Raw genomic sequence first — 20,396 nt, 5'->3', positions numbered from 1 at the left:
ACCCAGAGGCGGAGGCATGATGGGACTTGTAGTTTTGCAACAGCTGGAGGTCCGCTGATTGCATATCCCTGAGATATATTCCCTTTGAATAGAGCTTGCCAGTCACCAGATAGCGGTAAGGAAGTCTTGTAATGGTACATTGGGTGTCCCCCCCCCCCCCACTTGGGAGCCAAGCCAAACACCTGATAGGTAGGGGCGCCTTCCAGATAGACAAGGACACCCGCTGGCTCACGGGTGGATCTCCGCTTGTCCAGGTGTCCTATGGGGGAGTTGAATGCCTGTAATACTTAGGATTCACGCTCTTCGGGAGGACTGACTTTGTGGTTTCACCCATTACCTGATCTTCAATCGGCACCCAACCAGTATGTCCTGAGGAAGCAATTGGATGCGAAACACGTTAGCCAGCAAGCATGGAGGAGTTCATGGACCTGACATTTTGAGAATTATCTACACCTCTTTTCTGCACCTTGATGGACTTTTCACTATTTCAATGGAAGGATCCATGCCTGAAATTGGGTATCTTGTGAGACATTGGTGATCAGTGGGAAGAATGTCCCTTACATTGGTGATCAGTGAGAAGAATGTTCCTTACATTGGTGATCAGTGGGAAGAATGTCCCTTACATTGGTGATCAGTGAGAAGAATGTCCCTTACATTGGTGATCAGTGAGAAGAATGTCCCTTACATTGGTGATCAGTGGGAAGAATGTCCCTTACATTGGTGATCAGTGGGAAGAATGTCCCTTACATTGGTGATCAGTGGGAAGAATGTCCCTTACATTGGTGATCAGTGAGAAGAATGTCCCTTACATTGGTGATCAGTGAGAAGAATGTTCCTTACATTGGTGATCAGTGAGAAGAATGTCCCTTACATTGGTGATCAGTGAGAAGAATGTTCCTTACATTGGTGATCAGTGAGAAGAATGTCCCTTACATTGGTGATCAGTGGGAAGAATGTCCCTTACATTGGTGATCAGTGAGAAGAATGTCCCTTACATTGGTGATCAGTGGGAAGAATGTCCCTTACATTGGTGATCAGTGGGAAGAATGTCCCTTACATTGGTGATCAGTGAGAAGAATGTCCCTTACATTGGTGATCAGTGAGAAGAATGTTCCTTACATTGGTGATCAGTGAGAAGAATGTCCCTTACATTGGTGATCAGTGAGAAGAATGTTCCTTACATTGGTGATCAGTGAGAAGAATGTCCCTTACATTGGTGATCAGTGGGAAGAATATTCCTTACATTGGTGATCAGTGAGAAGAATGTCCCTTACATTGGTGATCAGTGAGAAGAATGTCCCTTACATTGGTGATCAGTGAGAAGAATGTTCCTTACATTGGTGATCAGTGAGAAGAATGTTCCTTACATTGGTGATCAGTGGGAAGAATGTCCCTTACATTGGTGATCAGTGGGAAGAATGTCCCTTACATTGGTGATCAGTGAGAAGAATGTCCCTTACATTGGTGATCAGTGAGAAGAATGTCCCTTACATTGGTGATCAGTGAGAAGAATGTCCCTTACATTGGTGATCAGTGGGAAGAATGTCCCTTACATTGGTGATCAGTGGGAAGAATGTCCCTTACATTGGTGATCAGTGAGAAGAATGTTCCTTACATTGGTGATCAGTGAGAAGAATGTCCCTTACATTGGTGATCAGTGGGAAGAATGTTCCTTACATTGGTGATCAGTGGGAAGAATGTCCCCTTACATTGGTGATCGGTGGGAATAATGTCCCTTACATTGGTGATCAGTGAGAAGAATGTTCCTTACATTGGTGATCAGTGAGAAGAATGTCCCTTACATTGGTGATCAGTGAGAATAATGTCCCTTACATTGGTGATCAGTGGGAAGAATGTCCCTTACATTGGTGATCAGTGAGAAGAATGTCCCTTACATTGGTGATCAGTGAGAAGAATGTTCCTTACATTGGTGATCAGTGAGAAGAATGTCCCTTACATTGGTGATCAGTGAGAAGAATGTCCCTTACATTGGTGATCAGTGAGAAGAATGTCCCTTACATTGGTGATCAGTGGGAAGAATGTCCCTTACATTGGTGATCAGTGGGAAGAATGTCCCTTACATTGGTGATCAGTGAGAAGAATGTCCCTTACATTGGTGATCAGTGAGAAGAATGTCCCTTACATTGGTGATCAGTGAGAAGAATGTCCCTTACATTGGTGATCAGTGAGAAGAATGTCCCTTACATTGGTGATCAGTGAGAAGAATGTTCCTTACATTGGTGATCAGTGAGAAGAATGTCCCTTACATTGGTGATCAGTGGGAAGAATGTCCCTTACATTGGTGATCAGTGAGAAGAATGTCCCTTACATTAGTGGTCAGTGGGAAGAATGTTCCTTACATTGGTGATCAGTGGGAAGAATGTCCCTTACATTGGTGATCAGTGGGAAGAATGTCCCTTACATTGGTGATCAGTGGGAAGAATGTTCCTTACATTGGTGATCAGTGAGAAGAATGTCCCTTACATTGGTGATCAGTGAGAAGAATGTCCCTTACATTGGTGATCAGTGAGAAGAATGTCCCTTACATTGGTGATCAGGGAGAAGAATGTCTCTTACATTGGTGATCAGTGAGAAGAATGTCCCTTACATTGGTGATCAGTGAGAAGAATGTCCCTTACATTGGTGATCAGTGAGAAGAATGTCCCTTACATTGGTGATCAGTGAGAAGAATGTCCCTTACATTGGTGATCAGTGGGAAGAATGTCCCTTACATTGGTGATCAGTGAGAAGAATGTTCCTTACATTGGTGATCAGTGAGAAGAATGTCCCTTACATTGGTGATCAGTGAGAAGAATGTTCCTTACATTGGTGATCAGTGGGAAGAATGTTCCTTACATTGGTGATCAGTGAGAAGAATGTCCCTTACATTGGTGATCAGTGAGAAGAATGTCCCTTACATTGGTGATCAGTGGGAAGAATGTTCCTTACATTGGTGATCAGTGGGAAGAATGTTCCTTACATTGGTGATCAGTGAGAAGAATGTTCCTTACATTGGTGATCAGTGAGAAGAATGTCCCTTACATTGGTGATCAGTGGGAAGAATGTCCCTTACATTGGTGATCAGTGAGAAGAATGTTCCTTACATTGGTGATCACAGTTTGTTGGATTCCTTCTCATGTCTGTGTTTCTGGTCCCCTCCCCCCAGGTCTCGTCTCGCAGTTCTCCTCCAACGCGCATGATGCCCACCTCGTGTCCAATCCAAATGAATGTGTGAACAGCCGCGCTCTGTGCAACCAGTTTAGCGGCGAGCATGAACTGGTGAAAGGGGTGTTGCTGGCCGGCTTGTACCCCAATCTCATCCAGGTAAGAGGCGGGGGAAGTTGGCGACGCGCCGGGATTGGTTATATTTTACAATGAGTGACGCGTTTCGCTCTCTCTCCTCGTAGGTCAGACGTGGGCAAGTTATCCGCGGAAAGTTTCGGCCCAACAGCCTCTCATACAAGACGAAGGGCGGGCCGGTACTCCTCCACAAGAGCACCGTTAATCGGTGAGTTCGGGGGATGGGAAAGGGAAGCCCATGTCTATCGGATGGGGAAGATGTGTGCTGGTTGGTTAGAACATTGTTCTCTTTGCTGATTGGTGGGGACAGTCCCCCCAACCCAGACTGGCTCCTGGTTGTGCCTCCTCATCCGCTCGCCTTTCTAAGGCTGCTGTCCAAATCTTTTATAGAATGGAATCCAAATACGTACCGGACTGGAACCAGGGCCGCCATCAGGGGGGTACTGGCAGTACGCCTGTAAGGGGCCCGGATGGCCACCCCCCCTTTTTTTATTTTTTATTTGTAGGGGGTCCCTTTTTTTTTTTTTTTATAAAAAACATTTTTTATTTTAATTTTTTTATTTTAAAGGGCCCAGAGGTCCCCAGGGCCCCCGGATGGCAACCCCCCCTTGTTTTTTATTAAAAAAATAGAAGGGGGGGGTTGCCATCCGGGGGCCCTGGGGACCTCTGGGCCCTTTAAGAAAAAGAATAAAAAAATAAATAAAGAAATCTTTTTTATAAAAAAAAAAAATGATTTTTTTATTTCTTTTTTTATTCTTTTTCTTAAAGGGCCCAGAGGTCCCCAGGGCCCCGGATGGCAACCAAGCCTCCTAAAGTTCTCAGGGTCTCCTCGCCAGCCACAGCCAAGATGACGGGGATCCCACCCACCATCTCTGCTGGATTACCCACAAGGACCCAAAGTGGATGGGATTAGAGCCAGAAATAATGGGATATTAACCACTTCAGCCCCGGACCATTTGGCTGCCCAATGACCGGGCCGCTTTTTGCGATTCGGGCACTGCGTCGCTTTAACTGACAATTGCGCAGTCGTGCGACGTGGCTCTCAAACAAAATTGACAGCCTTTTTTTCCCCACAAATAGTTTTCTTTTGGTGGTATTTGATCACCTCTGCGGTTTTTATTTTTTTGCGCTATAAACAAAAATAGAGCGACAATTTTGAAAAAAAAAAGCAATATTTTTTACTTTTTGCTATAATAAATATCCCCCAAAAATATATAAAAAATATAATTTTTTCTTCAGTTCTACATATTTTTGGTAAAAAAATAACCCGCAATAAGTGTTTATTGATTGATTTTGTTTGCACAAAAGTTATAGCGTCTACAAAAATACGAATTATTCAAAATAAATTCCGCATCTAAGCAAATGGAACAAATTAATAAATAATATTAATAAAACGTTTTATTAACTTGTCGCGTTCCATTCGTTTAGATGCGGCATTCGTTATTTCGGATAATCCATAACTTCGGATAAATTCGTATTTGTTACGTTCGCTGACAGACAAATGTGAAAGGGAATTCCAATACCTGTCATTTAATAGCTAGATGTTATTTGTTCTGATTTTTGGGTCTTTGAATTTCCAATTTTTTTTTCAATTTACGTTTTTTTTTTTTTTTTCATTATTTCCAAATATTTTCAAATTTCAGTTTTCTAATTTACTATTTTTTTTCTAATTTCCAAATTTTTCTGATTTGTTATTTCTAAAATTGTGATTATATATATATATCTCTCACAATTTAGAAATAACAAATCAGAAAAATTTGGAAATTAGAAAAAAAATTGTAAATTAGAAAACTGAAATTTTGAAAACATTTGAAAATTAAAATAAAAAACATAAATTTCGAAAAAAAATTGGAAATATATATATATATTTAAAAATACTGCATTTGTGTTTTTTTTTTTTTCAAAAATTGTCGCTCTATTTCTGTTTATAGCTCAAAAAATAAAAACCGCAGAGGTGATCAAATACCACCAAAAGAAATCTCTATTTGTGGGGAAATAAGGACGTCAATTTTGTTTGGGAGCCACATCGCACGACCGCGCAATTGTCAGTTAAAGCGACGCAGTGCCGAATCGCAAAAAGGGTCCAGGTCCTTTACCTGCATAATGGTCCGGGGGTTAAATGGTTAGAAGTGCCCCTCTGTTGGTGTCAGTGGGAGGCATAGTGCTCCAAGGGTCAGATAAAGGAGAGCACTGGTTGGTGAAGAGATGACCCCGTGTGACACGTTTCCTTCCTCCTTTCGGCAGGGACCAGATGCATTTCCCCTCTCCATGGCTCACCTATTTCCAGGCGGTGAAGTCTACTGGCTCGGTGTTTGTGAGGGACAGCTCCATGGTGCACCCGCTGGCCATTCTCCTAATGACGGACAGCTCCATCTCCTGTCAAGGTAAGTGCACCAATCTCCCCACCGGGACTCACAGTGTGAGCTTCTAACCTGGCCGTGCTTTCCTAGACTTGGAATAAGCAGAGCCTGTGAAATGTGAATGAGTCTAGGACAGTGATGGGGAACCTTGGCACCCCCAGATGTTTTGGAACTACATTTCCCATGATGCTCATGCACGCTGCAGTGTAGTAGAGCATCATGGGAAATGTAGTTCCAAAACATCTGGGGTGCCGAGGTTCTCCATCACTGGTCTAGGAGGACAGACACGCCTCTTCACCCATCAATGACATGCAGGCTTTGATCTCCTATACCTCGGAGGTGTGACCTGTCCTGCTAATCCCTACACAGGAGCTGGGGGGAGACACTTCTGCCCCATTAGGATCCCAATGAAGACAATTGAAGAGACTCCCCATGGGATATATTCGGAATCCCGCTGTCATCTGAAGTCCACTGTGAACATCTTCAGAGTTCTTTATGTCGTTATAGTCAACTATTTGACACCCAACGTACCCTGGTGAAGTCTTAAGACGTTCACCGGAGAGTAGGTGGTAGTCAGGGCCGGACTTACCATTGGGCTTGACTGGGCTCAAGCCCATGGGCCCTGCCCAGTAGGGTGCCCTGGGCCCAATCGCAGCAACCCCCTCCCGCAATTTCGGCACCATCCCCCCCCCCCAAACAACTTCGGCGGATGGATGAAGTCCGTCCAGCGGCCATCCCTCACCACCGCCGCTCAACAACTTTGATTGGTCCTTCGGTGGATCCCTTCCCCCCACTCAAGAAGTCAGGAAGTAAGATCGTTGCGCCCACTATATCCCCCCCCCCCCCCGCAGCAACTGATAGGTCGGCCGGCTGATCCAGCCCCCCACCTCCCCCCTGAACAACTATGATCGGTCTGCGGTAACGACCCTCCCCCCCTCGCTTCTCTGCTCCAGGGGGCCCCCACCACCTTTAAGTCCTGCCCTGGTGGTAGTAGTTAAATATGTTAGGGAAGTTGGGTTGAGCATAATTCCCATCTATGGTGCCCCCCCTGCTGGTCACAAGTACTTTTGGGAGAGATTTCCTTTTTTGGGAACTTCTTTGAAAGCTCCCTTCTTTATTTGTTGTGTGGCCCTGTGTTTGTTGTGTGGCCCCAGGGCTGGACTGGGACAACAATTTGGCCCTGGACTTTATCCAGACTGGCCCACTTTGAGAGGTCTCTCCCACAGCGGCCGGACACCTCCCGCACCCCCCGGCCACCCAAGCCACCTCTCCCCCTTCACTAGCCACTAGCTGTTTTACTTTATCAGAGTAGAACGGCTGGTACTCTTTTATAGGCAGTACAAGTGGGGAAGCTAGACATTATTTCACCCGGGGGAAAAATAATCAGTTTGGTGCCCCCCCCCTCCCCCTCCCCCCCATGGGACAAGATTAGGCAGAAGTGAGAAACTCCCAGGCCGCTGTCACTGAAGCCGGCCCACTAAGCCATCGGCCCACCGGGAAACTCCCTGTAGTCCCAATGGCCAGTCCATCCCTGTGTGGCCCTGTATTTGTTGTGTGGCCCTTTTGCAGATCCCAGCATTTACCAGTGGCAGTATTTAATTTATAAAGGGCTATAGGGACAGTGAGCTCTAGCAGTCTCATGTTGCATGGCCACAGTTTCTATCTCCCTTTAGGGTGTCTTTAGCCTCCAGCCACCCTGTTGCATGTCTGCAAGGTCTGATCATCTCCCCCCAGTGTGTCTGAAAGTCTTCAATGTTATGTGTGGCCCTTTGTAGCTGCCAGGAGCCACAGTTGAGGCCCTTCACACCCTGTAAGTGGATAAGTGCTGATGAAGCCCAGTATCCGCATGCAATTGGAGGGCAGTTCCCTTTCCCCATGTCATATATGCACCTGCTGACTGGTCAGTTTATTCACACTGGGCACCATGTACAGTATCGCACAAAAGTAAGTACACCCCTCAGTCACATGTGTGTAAATCTTTTCATGTGACAACACTGAAGAAATGACACTTTGTATCTACAATGTTGTGTAGTGAGTGTACATGGGGGGGGGAGGGGTGTACACGGGGGGGGGGGTATATCTACAATGTTGTGTAGTGAATGTACAGCTTGTATAACAAATAACACAACACACAGCCATTCATGTCTAAACCGCTGGCAACAAAAGTCAGGACACCCCTAAATGAAAATGTCCAAATTGGGCCCAATTAGCCATTTTCCCTCCCCCCGGTGTCATGTGACTTGTTAGTGTTACAAGGTCTCAGGTGTGATACATTTGGAGTTATCGCTCTCACTCTCTCATACTGGTCACTGGAAGGACAACATGGCCCCTCATGGCAAAGAACTCTCTGAGGATCTGATATAAAGAATTGTGTCTCTACATAAAGATGGCCGAGGATATAAGAAGATCGCCAAGACCCGGAAACTGATCTGCAGCACGGGGGGCCGGGACCATCCAGCGGTATAACAGGACGGGTTCCCCTCCCCCCGCCTCGCCATGGTCCACCAAAGAAGTTGAGGTCACGTGATCAGCGTCATATCCAGAGGTTGTCTTTGGGAAATAGACGTATGAGTGCTGCAGAGGGTGGAGGGGTCAGCCTGTCAGTGCTCAGACCATACGCCGCACACTGCATCAAATTGGTCTGCATGGCTGTCGTCCCAGAAGGAAGACTCTTCTAAAGATGAGGCACAAGAAAGAGCCGCAAACAGTTCGCTGAAGACAAGCAGACTAAGGACATGGATTACTGGAATCGTGTCCTGTGGTCTGATGAGACAAGATAAAGGTATTTGGTGTCAGGCGTGTGTGGGGGGAGGGGCCAGGTGAGGAGGACAAAGACAAGTGTGTCTTGTCTACAGTCAGGCATGGTGGGGGGAGGGTCATGGTCTGGGGCTGCATGAGTGCTGCCGGCACTGGGGGGCTACAGATCATTGAGGGGGACCATGAATGCCAACATGTACTGTGACATACTGAAGCAGAGCATGATCCCCTCCCTTCAGAGACTGGACCGCAGGGTAGTATTCCAACATGATAACCACCCCAAACACACCTCCAAGACCACCGCTGCCTTGCTAAAGAAGCTGAGGGTAAAGGTGATGGACTGGCCAAGCATGTCTCCAGACCTAAACCCTATTGATCATCTGTGGGGGAAAGGGGGAGGAGCGCAAGGTCTCCAACATCCACCAGCTCTGTGATGTCGTCATGGGGGAGGGGGAAGAGGACTCCAGTGGTAACCTGTGAAGCTCTGGTGACCTCCATGCCCAAGAGGGTTAAAAATAATGCCGGCCACACAACATATTGACACTTTGGACATTTTCACTTAGGGGGTGTACTGACTTTTGTTGCCAGCAGTTTAGACATGAATGGCTGTGTGTTGAGTTATTTGTTATACAAGCTGTACACTCCCTACACAACATTGGAGATACAACGTGTCATTTCTTCAGTTTTGTCACATGAAAAGATAAGAAATGTCACGGAGGGGTGTACTTACTTTTGTTAGATACTGTGGGTCATGAAGAAGGCACACGGTTTTCTACAAGAAATCGTTTTTTTGTATAACTGGTTGAGTCGGGATCCTCCTGTGTGTGTCTTCCAGATTACGGGCAGCAGATGGTGGTCTTCTTGTCGGATTCGGATCTTTTGAAGCTGGAAAGCGACTCGCGGACGATCCAGCTACTCGGCGCCCTGCGGCGGGCTGTGCGCAATATGGTGGAGAGGAACCTGAGCGACCGGCTCTCCCTTCTTCCCGCCGACGAGGAGCACCAATACACGCAGCTCCTGTCCATCGTGGTGGATCTTCTGAACGGCACGGCGGATTGTTTCCGGAATCCTTCGGAGGCGGAGCAGTGATGACGCCGGGAGTTGTCTGTCTGTCTGTTGATTGGACGAACTTTTCTTTGCTTTTCAGTTGCAGAAAAAAAAGAGAGAAACCCAAATGGCTCTGCGTTGTATGCAGGGGGTGGGGGAGGGGGACTCGTCTGTCGCAGAACGTGGCATTGTGTCCCCGAAGTTGTTCCGTTTCATGTTCAGTTCTTAATGTTCTGTTGGCATTTCTATCTAATTGTTGCCTTTCGAGTTCTTAAAATTGAGAAAATTACTTTTTGTTATTTAAATTTTTTGTGTTTTCATTGTTATAAACTTTGTATTTACTGCAAAGAGTCGTCTCTTTTTATTCTGCTTCTTTAGAATTTGTCTCTCCTTTTTTTTTTTCCAGAAAAACTTTTTGTTCAGGATGAACTTGTAATTTTCTCTTCCGTTCATGGACGGACACAGCAGCATTGACCTTAGGGTTATATATCCTTCCCTTCAGGAGAGACTAGGCAGAAAAAAACAGCACTTCAAGTGTTAAAACACTTCTCTCAGTATTGCACCTCCCAGGGGGCGGGTCCCCCGGGTACATCCCCCTCTCTGCCTCATGCAGCCCCAGTTTTTTTCTGCCTAGCGTGAGGAGAAGACATGGCTCCTCTGGGCCCATGTGCTCTGGAGTTTTTCTGCAATTGTTTTCGCTTTTATTTTATTTTTCCCAGCATTTTTGGATCCTGGGATCTTCAATCAACTAGCAAACTGGGTGACAGGCTGGATCCTCGATCCTTGTAGGCCCCCCCCCCCCCCATGTTCAGCCATCGAGCGTGTGCCAGCCTTTAGCTACGCGCTGGGCCATCCACGACATGCCCCGTTGCTCCAGGGGTGGCCGGTGAGCTATACACTCCGAGGCACACATATGACCGGTCTCTATGGCCGAGTCACAGTGTGCCGGGCCGACAGCCATGCCCTACCTACTGCGGACGTTGGGTCTGTCCGGGATGCCTCCAGCCGGTGGTCGCAGGATGGGTAAGTAGTTTCCCCTTGCCTTGGCATGGTGGTTCGGCTGTTGCATTCCCGGGGAGGTCGATCACGTTATGTCAGAAGATGCAGGCCTAGCCCACACGGACAGTGAGGATGACTCTGCTTCAGGGTCAGCGCATGATAAGGAATTTGTTGGAGCTCTTATCACTGCGGTGCGGGATACTCAAAAACTTGAGGATTCGGCGGAGACATCAGAGACGCCGGTCCCTTTTGGGTTCCGCAAGCCGCCCCGCACCGCAAAAGTGTTTCCTTGTGTTCCTTATCTGGACAAATTGTTGTACAAGGAATGGGATCGGCTGCAGAAAGTTTTTGCGGTCCGTTACCCTTTTGAGGAGGATTTCCTAAAAAAGTTTATATCTCCTCTATCAGTGGACCCCCCCTGTGTCCAGACTGAACAAGGCTACCACGTTGCCTGTGGAAGGGGCTCCCGCTTTTAAGGACCCCACAGATAGGAGAGCTGAGGCTGTGGCCCGCTCCATGTTCACAGTGTTGGGGTCGGCGGTGAGACCGGTCTTGGCCGGGGCTCTAGTGTCACAGACCATTACCGAACGGGCAAAGTTCTTGCTGCAGAAGCTGGAAGCGCAGAATGCTCCTGAGCTCTGTGTGGCGGCGCTCCATCAGGGGGATTTTCTGGCCTCCTTGGATATCAAGGATGTGTACTTGCATATCCCCATATGCACAAAACGCCAGAGGTTTCTGCATTTTGCAGTTGGAGAGGACCACTTTCAATTTGTGGCCCTCCCGTTCGGCCTGGTCTCGGCACCACGAGTTTTCACCAAGGTGCTCGCTCCGATTCTGGCCCTGCTGAGGCAGCGCGGGATCGCTATCGTAGGATACCTGGACAACCTTCTTCTGAGAGCTTCCTCAAGCTCAGAGTTAGAAGAGGACGTGTCTATCACCTGTCAGACCCTCCAAGAATTTGGTTGGCTATTGAATGTCCAGAAGTCGGTTCTGGTACCGTCTCAGCGGTTGGAATACCTGGGGTTGGTCCTGGATTCCTCAGAGGCAAGGGTCTTTCTCCCAACGGAGAAATTACAGACGCTGCAATGCAGAGGTTGGTGAGTACTGGGTCTGATGGTGGCCTCCTTCTAGGCGGTTCTGTATGCTCAATTCCACACTCGAGTGTTACAGAAAGAGATTCTGTCACGTTGGGGCAAGCTCCCCTCGTCTCTGGATTACCAGATTCAGGTGAGTCGCCTGGTCAGGTCCTCCCTAGTGTGGTGGCTAACATCCCCTAAAATTCGGACCGGGAAATCGTTTCTGCTGTGCCATTGGACAGTGGTCACGACGGATGCCAGCCTCTCCGGCTGGGGGGGTGTCCAGTCAGCCCAGGGGGGTTGGACTCAGGAGGAGTCCCGCCTGCCGATCAATGTCCTGGAGCTCCGAACGATCCGGCTGTGCCTCTCCAAGTGGTCTCGGGATCTGCAGGATCCAGTCCGACTCTCCGGTGGGCCGAAAGATATGTTCTGGCTCTGTCGGCCGTGTACATTCTGGGGGTGCAGAACTGGCAGGCCGACTACCTAAGCCGCCAGATGCTAGACCAAGGAGAATGGTCGCTACACCCCGGAAGTGTTTCAAAGTCTATGCCAAAAATGGGGCACTCCAGACGTGGACCTTCTGGCGTCCCGTCTCAATCGGAAGGTGTCACTGTTCGTGGCCAGGTCAAGAGACCCGTGGGCGGACACGTCAGACGCGTTGGTGGCACCATGGGGTCCCTATCGCCTAATCTACATATTCCCTCCTCTGAAGCTTCTTCCCCGCCTGCTGCGCAGAGTGGAAGCCGAGGGAATACAAACAATCCTGATCGCCCCGGATTGGCCGCGCGGTCCCTGGTACGCGGACCTGGTGCGTCTGGTGGCAGACGTCCCTTGGTGTCTTCACCTGAGAGAAGATCTTCTGTCGCAGGGTCCTATTTTTCACCCTGCTTTACAGTTGCTGGCTTTAACGGCGTGGCTGTTGAGAGCCAGGTGCTGAAGGACTGAGGCCGGCTGGGCTCGGTGGTCTCTACCATGCTACGGGCACAGAAATCCACTTCACGGAAGTTTTACCATCGTACGTGGAAGGCCTACATCTCCATGTGTGAGGAGATGAGTTGACACCCCCGTACATACGTGATGTCCCGGATTGTGCTGTTCTTACAGCGTGGAGTGGATCAGGCTCTCGCCTTAAGTAAAGTTAAGGGTCAGATTTCGGCCTTGGCTGTTTACTTTCAGCGACCATTGGCGGTGCATTCCCTGGTGCGTACGTTTGTGCAGGGGGTTCGGCATGTGGCCCCTCCTGTGCGTCCTCCACTGCCTCAATGGGACTTGAACTTAGAGTTTTTGGTGCTTCAGGATGCTCCCTTTGAGGACATTCTGGAGGTTCTTTGTTGACTCTGTCCCAGAAGGTGTTTTTTCTGGTGGCATTTACTTCGGTCAGACGAGTATCTGAACTAGCGGCCTTGTCTTGCGAGGCTTATTTCTTGGTCATACACAATGACAAGGTGTTGCTGCGGCCGCAGCCGTCATTCCTTCCAAAGGTTGTTTCGGCTTTTCACATTAATGAGGACGTTGTTTTGCCATCCTTATGCCCTCGGCCGAAGAACCCACGTTGCATTCCTTGGACGTGGTTCGAGCCCTACGGGTGTACTTGTCGGCTACGGCTCCGTTTCGGAAGTCGGATTCACTGTTCGTGTCGGTGACTGGTCCTAAGAAGGGTCTGGCGGTCTCGTCGGCCACCATTTCTAGGTGGATCAGACAGGTCGTGCTCCAGGCCTATGCCCTAAAGGGGCGGGTGCCTCCCTTTCAGGTTACGGGGCCTTTTGACCAGAGCGATTGGTGCCTCTTGGGCTTTCCGCCATCAAGCTTCTGTTTTACAGGTGTGTAAGGCAGCGACCTGGTCGTCAGTCCACACCTTCTCAAAGTTTTACAAGGTGGATGTGAGTGCATCTTCGGATGCCTCCTTTGGCCGCAAGGTTTTACAGGCGGCGGTTTAAGGTTGAAGTTCCTCTGTTGAGGAACTCTGGTTTGTTTGGGGTGAAGCTTGGTTTGCTGTGTTTTTCCCACCCCTTGAAATTTTTGACACTCCCGACATTCCCACCGAACAAGTACCAGCTGAGCTTCATCCTCAAAAAGCAACAGTCCGAGGCGCCTGGAAGGAATGTGGATGTTCTGGACGGCACCATATACCATAGTAGGAGATTGAAGCACAACTTTGTTGTCCGCCTGCAGGGTGGATTTGATTTATATCAAGTCAATTTAAATAATAATTTTTAAAGAGAAACTGTCATCTCTGTCTCACAGAGGCTCCTCTGACCCGCTGTTGGCTCCTCCTCTGACCCGCTGTTGGCTCCTCCTCTGACCCGCTGTTGGCTCCTCCTCTGACCCGCTGTTGGCTCCTCCTCTGACCCGCTGTTGGCTCCTCCTCTGACCCGCTGTTGGCTCGCCGACAGTCCCATTCACTTTAATGGGATGGCTGGTGATGCGGCAGCGACACAAGGTAAGGGACGTGGTGGCAGCAGGTGAGTGGATGCACCATTCCTCCCACCGATACCAATGATGGGGCACCATTCCTCCCACTGATACCAATGATGGGGCACCATTCCTCCCACTGATGGGGCACCATTCCTCCCACTGATACCAATGATGGGGAACCATTCCTCCCACTGATACCAATGATGGGGCACCATTCCTCCCACTGACACCAATGATGGGACACTATTCCTCCCACTGACGGGACACTATTCCTCCCACTGACACCAATGATGGGGCACCATTCCTCCCACTGATACCAATGATGGAGCACCATTCCTCCCACTGATACCAATGATGGGGCACCATTCCTCCCACTGACACTAACAATGGGGCACTAGTCCTCCCACTAAAACCAATGATGGGGTTTTACTTATTGACAGCTGCACATTTTCTACTCCCACCAGCCAGTCTGGCACTAAAGCCTGAGGCACAGGAAACTGGCCCTTTGCTTAGAAAGTTTGGAGACCCCCTGATCTAGGCCTTGTATGGTATTGGTATGAGCATCTGTCTAGCCTATAGACGCACGTTTATTATTTGTTGGTGCTATAAAAGGTCCCACGTCTGTTGGCAGGGTCTTCTCTATTTATTCCACGCCACTGCAGATTTACAGGCGCTTCTTCTCTTCCAACCTTCACAACTCCGACCCGCCCACCATCCTTCTTTACTTACAGTGGATGCCGTTCAGACTGGGGCAGGAAAAATGGCGCCGGACCCCCAATGTTGCCCCCTCAAGTACATTTTCTGTAATATTATCTTAATATTTTTCATTTATATGTTTAGTTACCCAATTAGAGGCCAACACTATTCATGTAATCAATATTCTTACTGTACAACAAGGCCTTGAAAAAGTATTCATACCCCTTGAAATTACCCACATTTTCTCATGTTACAACCAAAAACATAAATGTATTTTATTGGGACTTTATGTGAGAGACACAAAGTGTCACATAATTGTGAAGTGGAAGGAAAACGATACAAATAAATATGTGAAAAGTGTGGGGGAGGGGCATTTGTATGGCGTCCCCCCGGAGTAAATACTTTGTATAACCCTCTTTCTCTACACGTCTTTTTGGGGGTGTCTCTACCAGCTTTGCACATCTAGAGAGGAACATTTCTGCCCATTCTTCTTCTTTGTAAAATATCTCACGCTCTGTCAGATTGGATGGAGAGCGTCTGTGATCAGCAATTTTCAAGTCTCGCCACAGATTCTCAATGGGATTTAGGTCTGGACTGTGACTGGGCCATTCTAACACATGAATAGGCTTTGATCTAAACCAGGGATATGCAATTAGCGGACCTCCAGCTGCTGCAGAACTACAAGTCCCATGAGGCATAGCAAGACTGACAGCCCTAAACATGACACGCAGAGGCATGATGGGACTTGTAGTTTTGCAACAGCTGGAGGTGCGCTAATTAGAGGGAAGAAGAAAGCCATCATACAAGCTCTGCTCGTACAGGGAAAGCACTGCACAGGCAGAGTATTGAGAGGGAAGAAGAAAGCCATCATACAAGCTCTGCTCGTGCAGTGAAAGGACTGCACAGGCAGAGTATTGAGATGGAAGAAGAAAGCAATCATACAAGCTCTGCTCGTGCGGTGAAAGCACTGCACAGGCAGAGTATTGAGAGGGAAGAAGAAAGCCATCATACAAGCTCTGCTCATGCAGGGAAAGCACTGCACAGGCAGAGTATTGAGAGGGAAGAAGAAAGCCATCATACAAGCTCTGCTCGTGCAGTGAAAGCACTGCACAAGCAGAGTAATATGTAAACTGTCGGTAAACATTTCCCATCCTGTATGCAAGGGCCAACCTGGAGATCTGCGGCAGCTTTTTTTTTTTTATTGAAAACCGCTGCAATCCCTTTTTATTACATGCAGACCAGTGGCGACCCATCCATTAGGGGGGCTGCCCCCTCAATCCATGCGCTGGCCCCTAATCTACATGCAGGGCGCCAGATGCATGGATTTAATTGTTCTTATTTAATTTTTATCTTTGAAGCACACAATTAGAGCCTGAGGCTCCAATTGGCTTAACCACCAAGGACCACCAATTGGCTTAACCACCATGGACCGCCTAACGCCGATATATGTCGGCAGAATGGCACGACTGGGCACAGGCACGTACATGTACGTCGCCTTTAAGAGCCCAGTCGTGGGTCGCAGGCTTCGCCTACGACCCGGTCCGAAGCTTCGTGACCACGGCACCCGATCGTCACCGGTGTCCCGCGATCGGTCACAAGAGCTGAAGAACGGGGAGAGGTGTGTGTAAACACACCTTCCTCATTCTTCACAGTGGCAGTGTCATTGATTGTCTGTTCCCTGATAAAGGGAAAGACGATCAATGACATCACACGTCCAGCCCCGCCCCCCTACACTTAAAAACACATATGAGGTTACACTTAACCCCTACAGCGCCCCCTAGTGGATAACTCCTAAACTGCAATTGTCATTTTCACAGTAATCAATGCATTTTTATAGCACTTTTTGCTGTGAAATGGACAATGGTCCCAAAAATGTGTCAAAATTGTCTGATTAGTCCGCCATAATGTCGCAGTAACAAAAAAAAAAAAAAATTGTTTGGGTCGCACGACCGCGCAATTGTCAGTTAAAGCGACGCAGTGCCGAATCGCAAGAAGGGGCAAAGTCCTTAACTTGCATATTGGTCCGGGTCTTAAGTGGTTAAAGAAAAAGTGGGCTCGGGCAGAGAGCCCCATACCCACACACTTGCTTCTCCTCCCAGGCCAATCAGGAAGCGAGTCCTGAGACCTGATTGGCCAGGTAGTCTTTATGCCGCGTACACACGGTCGAAAATTCCGACCAGAAAAACGGATTTTCTCTTTCGTTCATAGACGGACACAGCCTTCATTGACCTTAGGGTTATGCTTCTTCCTACCAGGAGATTTAGGCAGAATTCTACAGCACTTAAGGTGTTAAAAACTTTCCTTCATGCTGCTCCTCCCAGGGGGCGTGGCTCCCCCAGGCATAACCCACACCCTGCTTTAGCAGCCTCAGTTTGTTTTCTGCCTAACGACAGGAGGTCAAGGCTATCTCTGGAGTTCCTGGACTCTGGAGTTTTTTTCTGGCGATTTTTCTCGTTTTTTTTTATTATTTTGTTCCTGCATTTTTGAATCCTGCGATTCTTCTATCAACAGCCGACTGGGTGACAGGCTGGGTCCTCGACTCTTGTAGTCCCCCCATGTTCGGCCTTCGAGCGTGTGCCGGCCCTCAGCTCAGCTTTGGGACGTCCACGACAGGCCCCATTGCTCCAGGGGCGGCCGGGGAACTTTGGTTCTAGGGCACACATATGACCGGTCTCTATGGCTTTGTCACAGTGTGTCTGGCCGACAGCCATGCCGTTTACGGACGTTGGTTCTGTCTGGGATACCTCCAGCCGGGTAGTCGCAGGACAGGTAAGTAGTGGCCCCTTACTCAGGTAAGTGGTCTGGCTGGTGGTTTCCCTGGGGAGGTCGACTGAGGGTCCGCCCTGCTTTCCTCTCTCCCCTTCCTCTCCCTCCTTCCCCTGACTGGGTAGTGGCTGTGAAGGGGGGCCTCCTGGGTTTTCTTTGTTACCACCGGGGCCCGTGTGTTGTTAGGGGGACTGTGTTGTTACTCTGGGGGGTGCTGCTGTGTGCTGCTGTGTTCTATGAGGTAATTTTTACCTCAGACAGCGGCCATCTTGGAAATCTCCTTGGTAACGCTGTGATTCTTTTCTGAGGTAACAGACAAAGCAGTCAGGGCTGCTGTGTTCTATGAGGTAATTTTTACCTCAGACAGCGGCCATCTTGGAAATCTCCTTGGTAACGCTGTGATTCTTTTCTGAGGTAACAGACAAAGCAGTCAGGGCTGCTGTGTTCTATGAGGTAATTTTTACCTCAGACAGCGGCCGTCTTGGAAATCTCCTTGGTAACGCTGTGATTCTTTTCTGAGGTAACAAAGCAGTCAGTGCTGCTGTGTTCTATGAGGTAATTTTTACCTCAGACAGCGGCCGTCTTGGAAATCTCCTTGGTAACGATGTGATTCTTCCCTGAGATGACTCGGCACAGCCTCTGGTCAGTTTTAGTGCTGTTACAGTTTTAGTGCTGTGAATCTTCCATGAGGTGAATACACATCACAGTCAGCACATCAGAGCACACCTGAGGTTTTTCAGCTCCCTCTGCAGCTGGGTGGGGTGGTGAATACCGGGGGCCCCCATGCTCTGCAATAGCAGCAAGGAGGTGACCAGTGGGTTTTTTTTTTGTCCTGCCTTGCAGGGTGGGTGACTCAGCGCTGACACTATGGAACTCAAGCTATGCCTGAGTTAACCCTTACCGCCCCTCCCCCTGCCACATCTGTTATGTTGGCTGTCCTGGGTTTCTTGCCAGGTTTGAAGCAGCTAGTGCCCGGATGGGGGGTAAAAAAGCGCCCCCTCCCTGAGCCTGCTTCTGGGGATGACACAGAATCGCTGTTTTTTTCTGGTTCTGTTATGTCAGAGGCTGCGGGTTTTAACCCTTATGGATAGTGAGGATGACTCTGCTGCAGTCAGTTGCTGGCAAGAATTTGTTGGAGCTCTTGTTTCTGCGGTGCGTGAGACTCTAAAAATTGAGGATGTGGCGGAGACACCTCCGTGTCAGTACCAGCAGACTACCACGCATCGCTGAAGTGTTTCCTTGTGTTCCTTATTTGGACTATATGTTATACAAGGAATGGGATGCACCGCAAAAAGTTTGTCAAAAAACTTTGCAACCCGTTACCCCCTTGAGGGGGGCTTTAAAAAAAAAAAAAAAGTAGGTCTCTCCTCCGCCAGTGGACCCCCCTGTGTCCAGACTGCGCAAGGCCACCACATTGCCTGTGGAAGGGGCTCCTGCATTTTAGGATCCCGCTGATAGGAGAGTGGAGGCCGTGGCCCGCTCCCTATTCACGGTGGTGGGTTCGGCGGTGAGGCCGGCTCTGGCCGGGGCCCTGGCAGGCCCCGACTAAAAGGGCGAAGCTCCTGCTGCAGGAGCTGGAAGAAGGACCTCTAAGGTGGCCTTGGTGATCACCGTTAAGGGTGAACGGTCCTTTTGGGTCTTCCCTGACTGGCATCATTGAGGATGCCACAGGTGGTAAGCGCATGCTGTTCCCACGGTTTGGGAAGGGCTAGGGACCTCGCCCTGTGCAAGGACCCTCCTTGCCTACCTCCGAGCGTTTTTTCGCTCGCCCTGTGCGGTGGGGGTAGGTCTACATGGTGCTTGAATCCCCGCTGCGGGGTAGCAGCGCACCGGATACCGCATGCCTAACAAGTCTGCGGACATACCTGCTTCCGCCTGAAGGTCTGCTCCCGCCCGTGTCTCGGGTGGGAGACTGGCTTCGCATTGCGAAGTGTTTTCCTTGGGGTACAAGATTGAGTTTCTCTCTTGTCTGCCAAACAGGTTTTTTCCCTCCGGCGTCTGGCCTCCTCCGGTTCGCCGGTTGACTCCGTCAGGGGCTGTCCAGAATCTTCTGGTCAGGGGAGTGATTGTGCCAGTTCCCTCGTTGGAACGGTCTCGGGGTTTTACTCCATTCTGTTTGTGTCCCCATGGAGGATGGGGCCCGGTCGATCCTGGGCCTCAAGTCCCTCGTTTTGTTTTTGTCAGGTTTTTCTGGCATCCTTGGATGTCATGAACGTGTACCTGCATATCCTCAAACCACCAGAGATTCTGTGCTTTGCGGTCGGGGGGGACCATTTTCAATGGTGTCCTTCCCATTCGGCGGGTTTTCGCCAAGGTGCTCGTACCGATACTGGCCCGGCTGTGACAGCGGGGGTTTGTTATCATGGGATGTCTGGACGACATTCTCCTACGAGCTTCTTCGAGCTCTGCATTGGTGGAGCCGTGTCTATCACGTGTCAGGCTCTCCGAGTGTTCGGCTGGTTTCTGGATTGTCCTGAAATCAGGGTTGATTCCGTCTCAGGGATACCTGGGTCTGGTCCTGGATTCCTCCGGGGCGGGAGTGTTTTTCTCCTAGCGGAAAAACTTCAGACTCTGCTATCTGCTGTGCAGCAGTTGCCGACCCAGAAGCGGTCATCTCTGCGATTCTGCAGGAAGGTTCTGGGTCAGTTGGTAGCCTCTTTTGAGGCGGTTCCGTATGCCCAATTCCACGCCAGGGTACTACGGAGGGAACTGCTGTCACGATGGGACTAGCTTCCGTCATCTCTGGATTACCAGATTCAGTTGAGTCATCTGATCATGTCTCCCCTGGTATGGTGGCTGGCGTTTCCGGTGCTTCGGGCCGGAAAGTCATTTTTCTGCAGGCCACTGGACAGTGGTCACGACGGTTGGGGAGGGGCGCTTGGGGCACCCAGTCAGCCCAGGGGCACTGGACTCAGGTGGAGTCCTGCCTACTGATCAACGTTCTGGAGCTCCGAGCAATCAAGCTTTGCCTTACCAGGTG

At 49.4% G+C, this 20,396-nt stretch overlaps 1 protein-coding gene across 2 annotated transcripts in view; it reads left to right on the top strand.

Annotated features, from left to right (window-relative positions):
- Nucleotides 1-9,812, top strand: part of DHX30 (DExH-box helicase 30) — a 57,414-nt gene extending 47,602 nt beyond the window's left edge. For both annotated transcript variants that reach the window (XM_040355328.1, XM_040355327.1), the window contains exons 16-19: nt 3,167-3,324; nt 3,408-3,508; nt 5,545-5,684; nt 9,253-9,812. In XM_040355328.1, the coding sequence (XP_040211262.1) occupies nt 3,167-3,324; nt 3,408-3,508; nt 5,545-5,684; nt 9,253-9,506 (653 nt within the window). In that variant the 3' untranslated portion in view covers nt 9,507-9,812. The remainder of the gene's footprint in view (nt 1-3,166; nt 3,325-3,407; nt 3,509-5,544; nt 5,685-9,252) is intronic.
- Nucleotides 9,813-20,396: the final 10,584 nt, after the last annotated feature.

This window comes from Rana temporaria, chromosome 5 (assembly GCF_905171775.1).
Source record: "Rana temporaria chromosome 5, aRanTem1.1, whole genome shotgun sequence".
NCBI classification, from domain to species: domain Eukaryota; kingdom Metazoa; phylum Chordata; class Amphibia; order Anura; family Ranidae; genus Rana; species Rana temporaria.
This window is presented reverse-complemented; position numbering and strand designations above follow the sequence as displayed.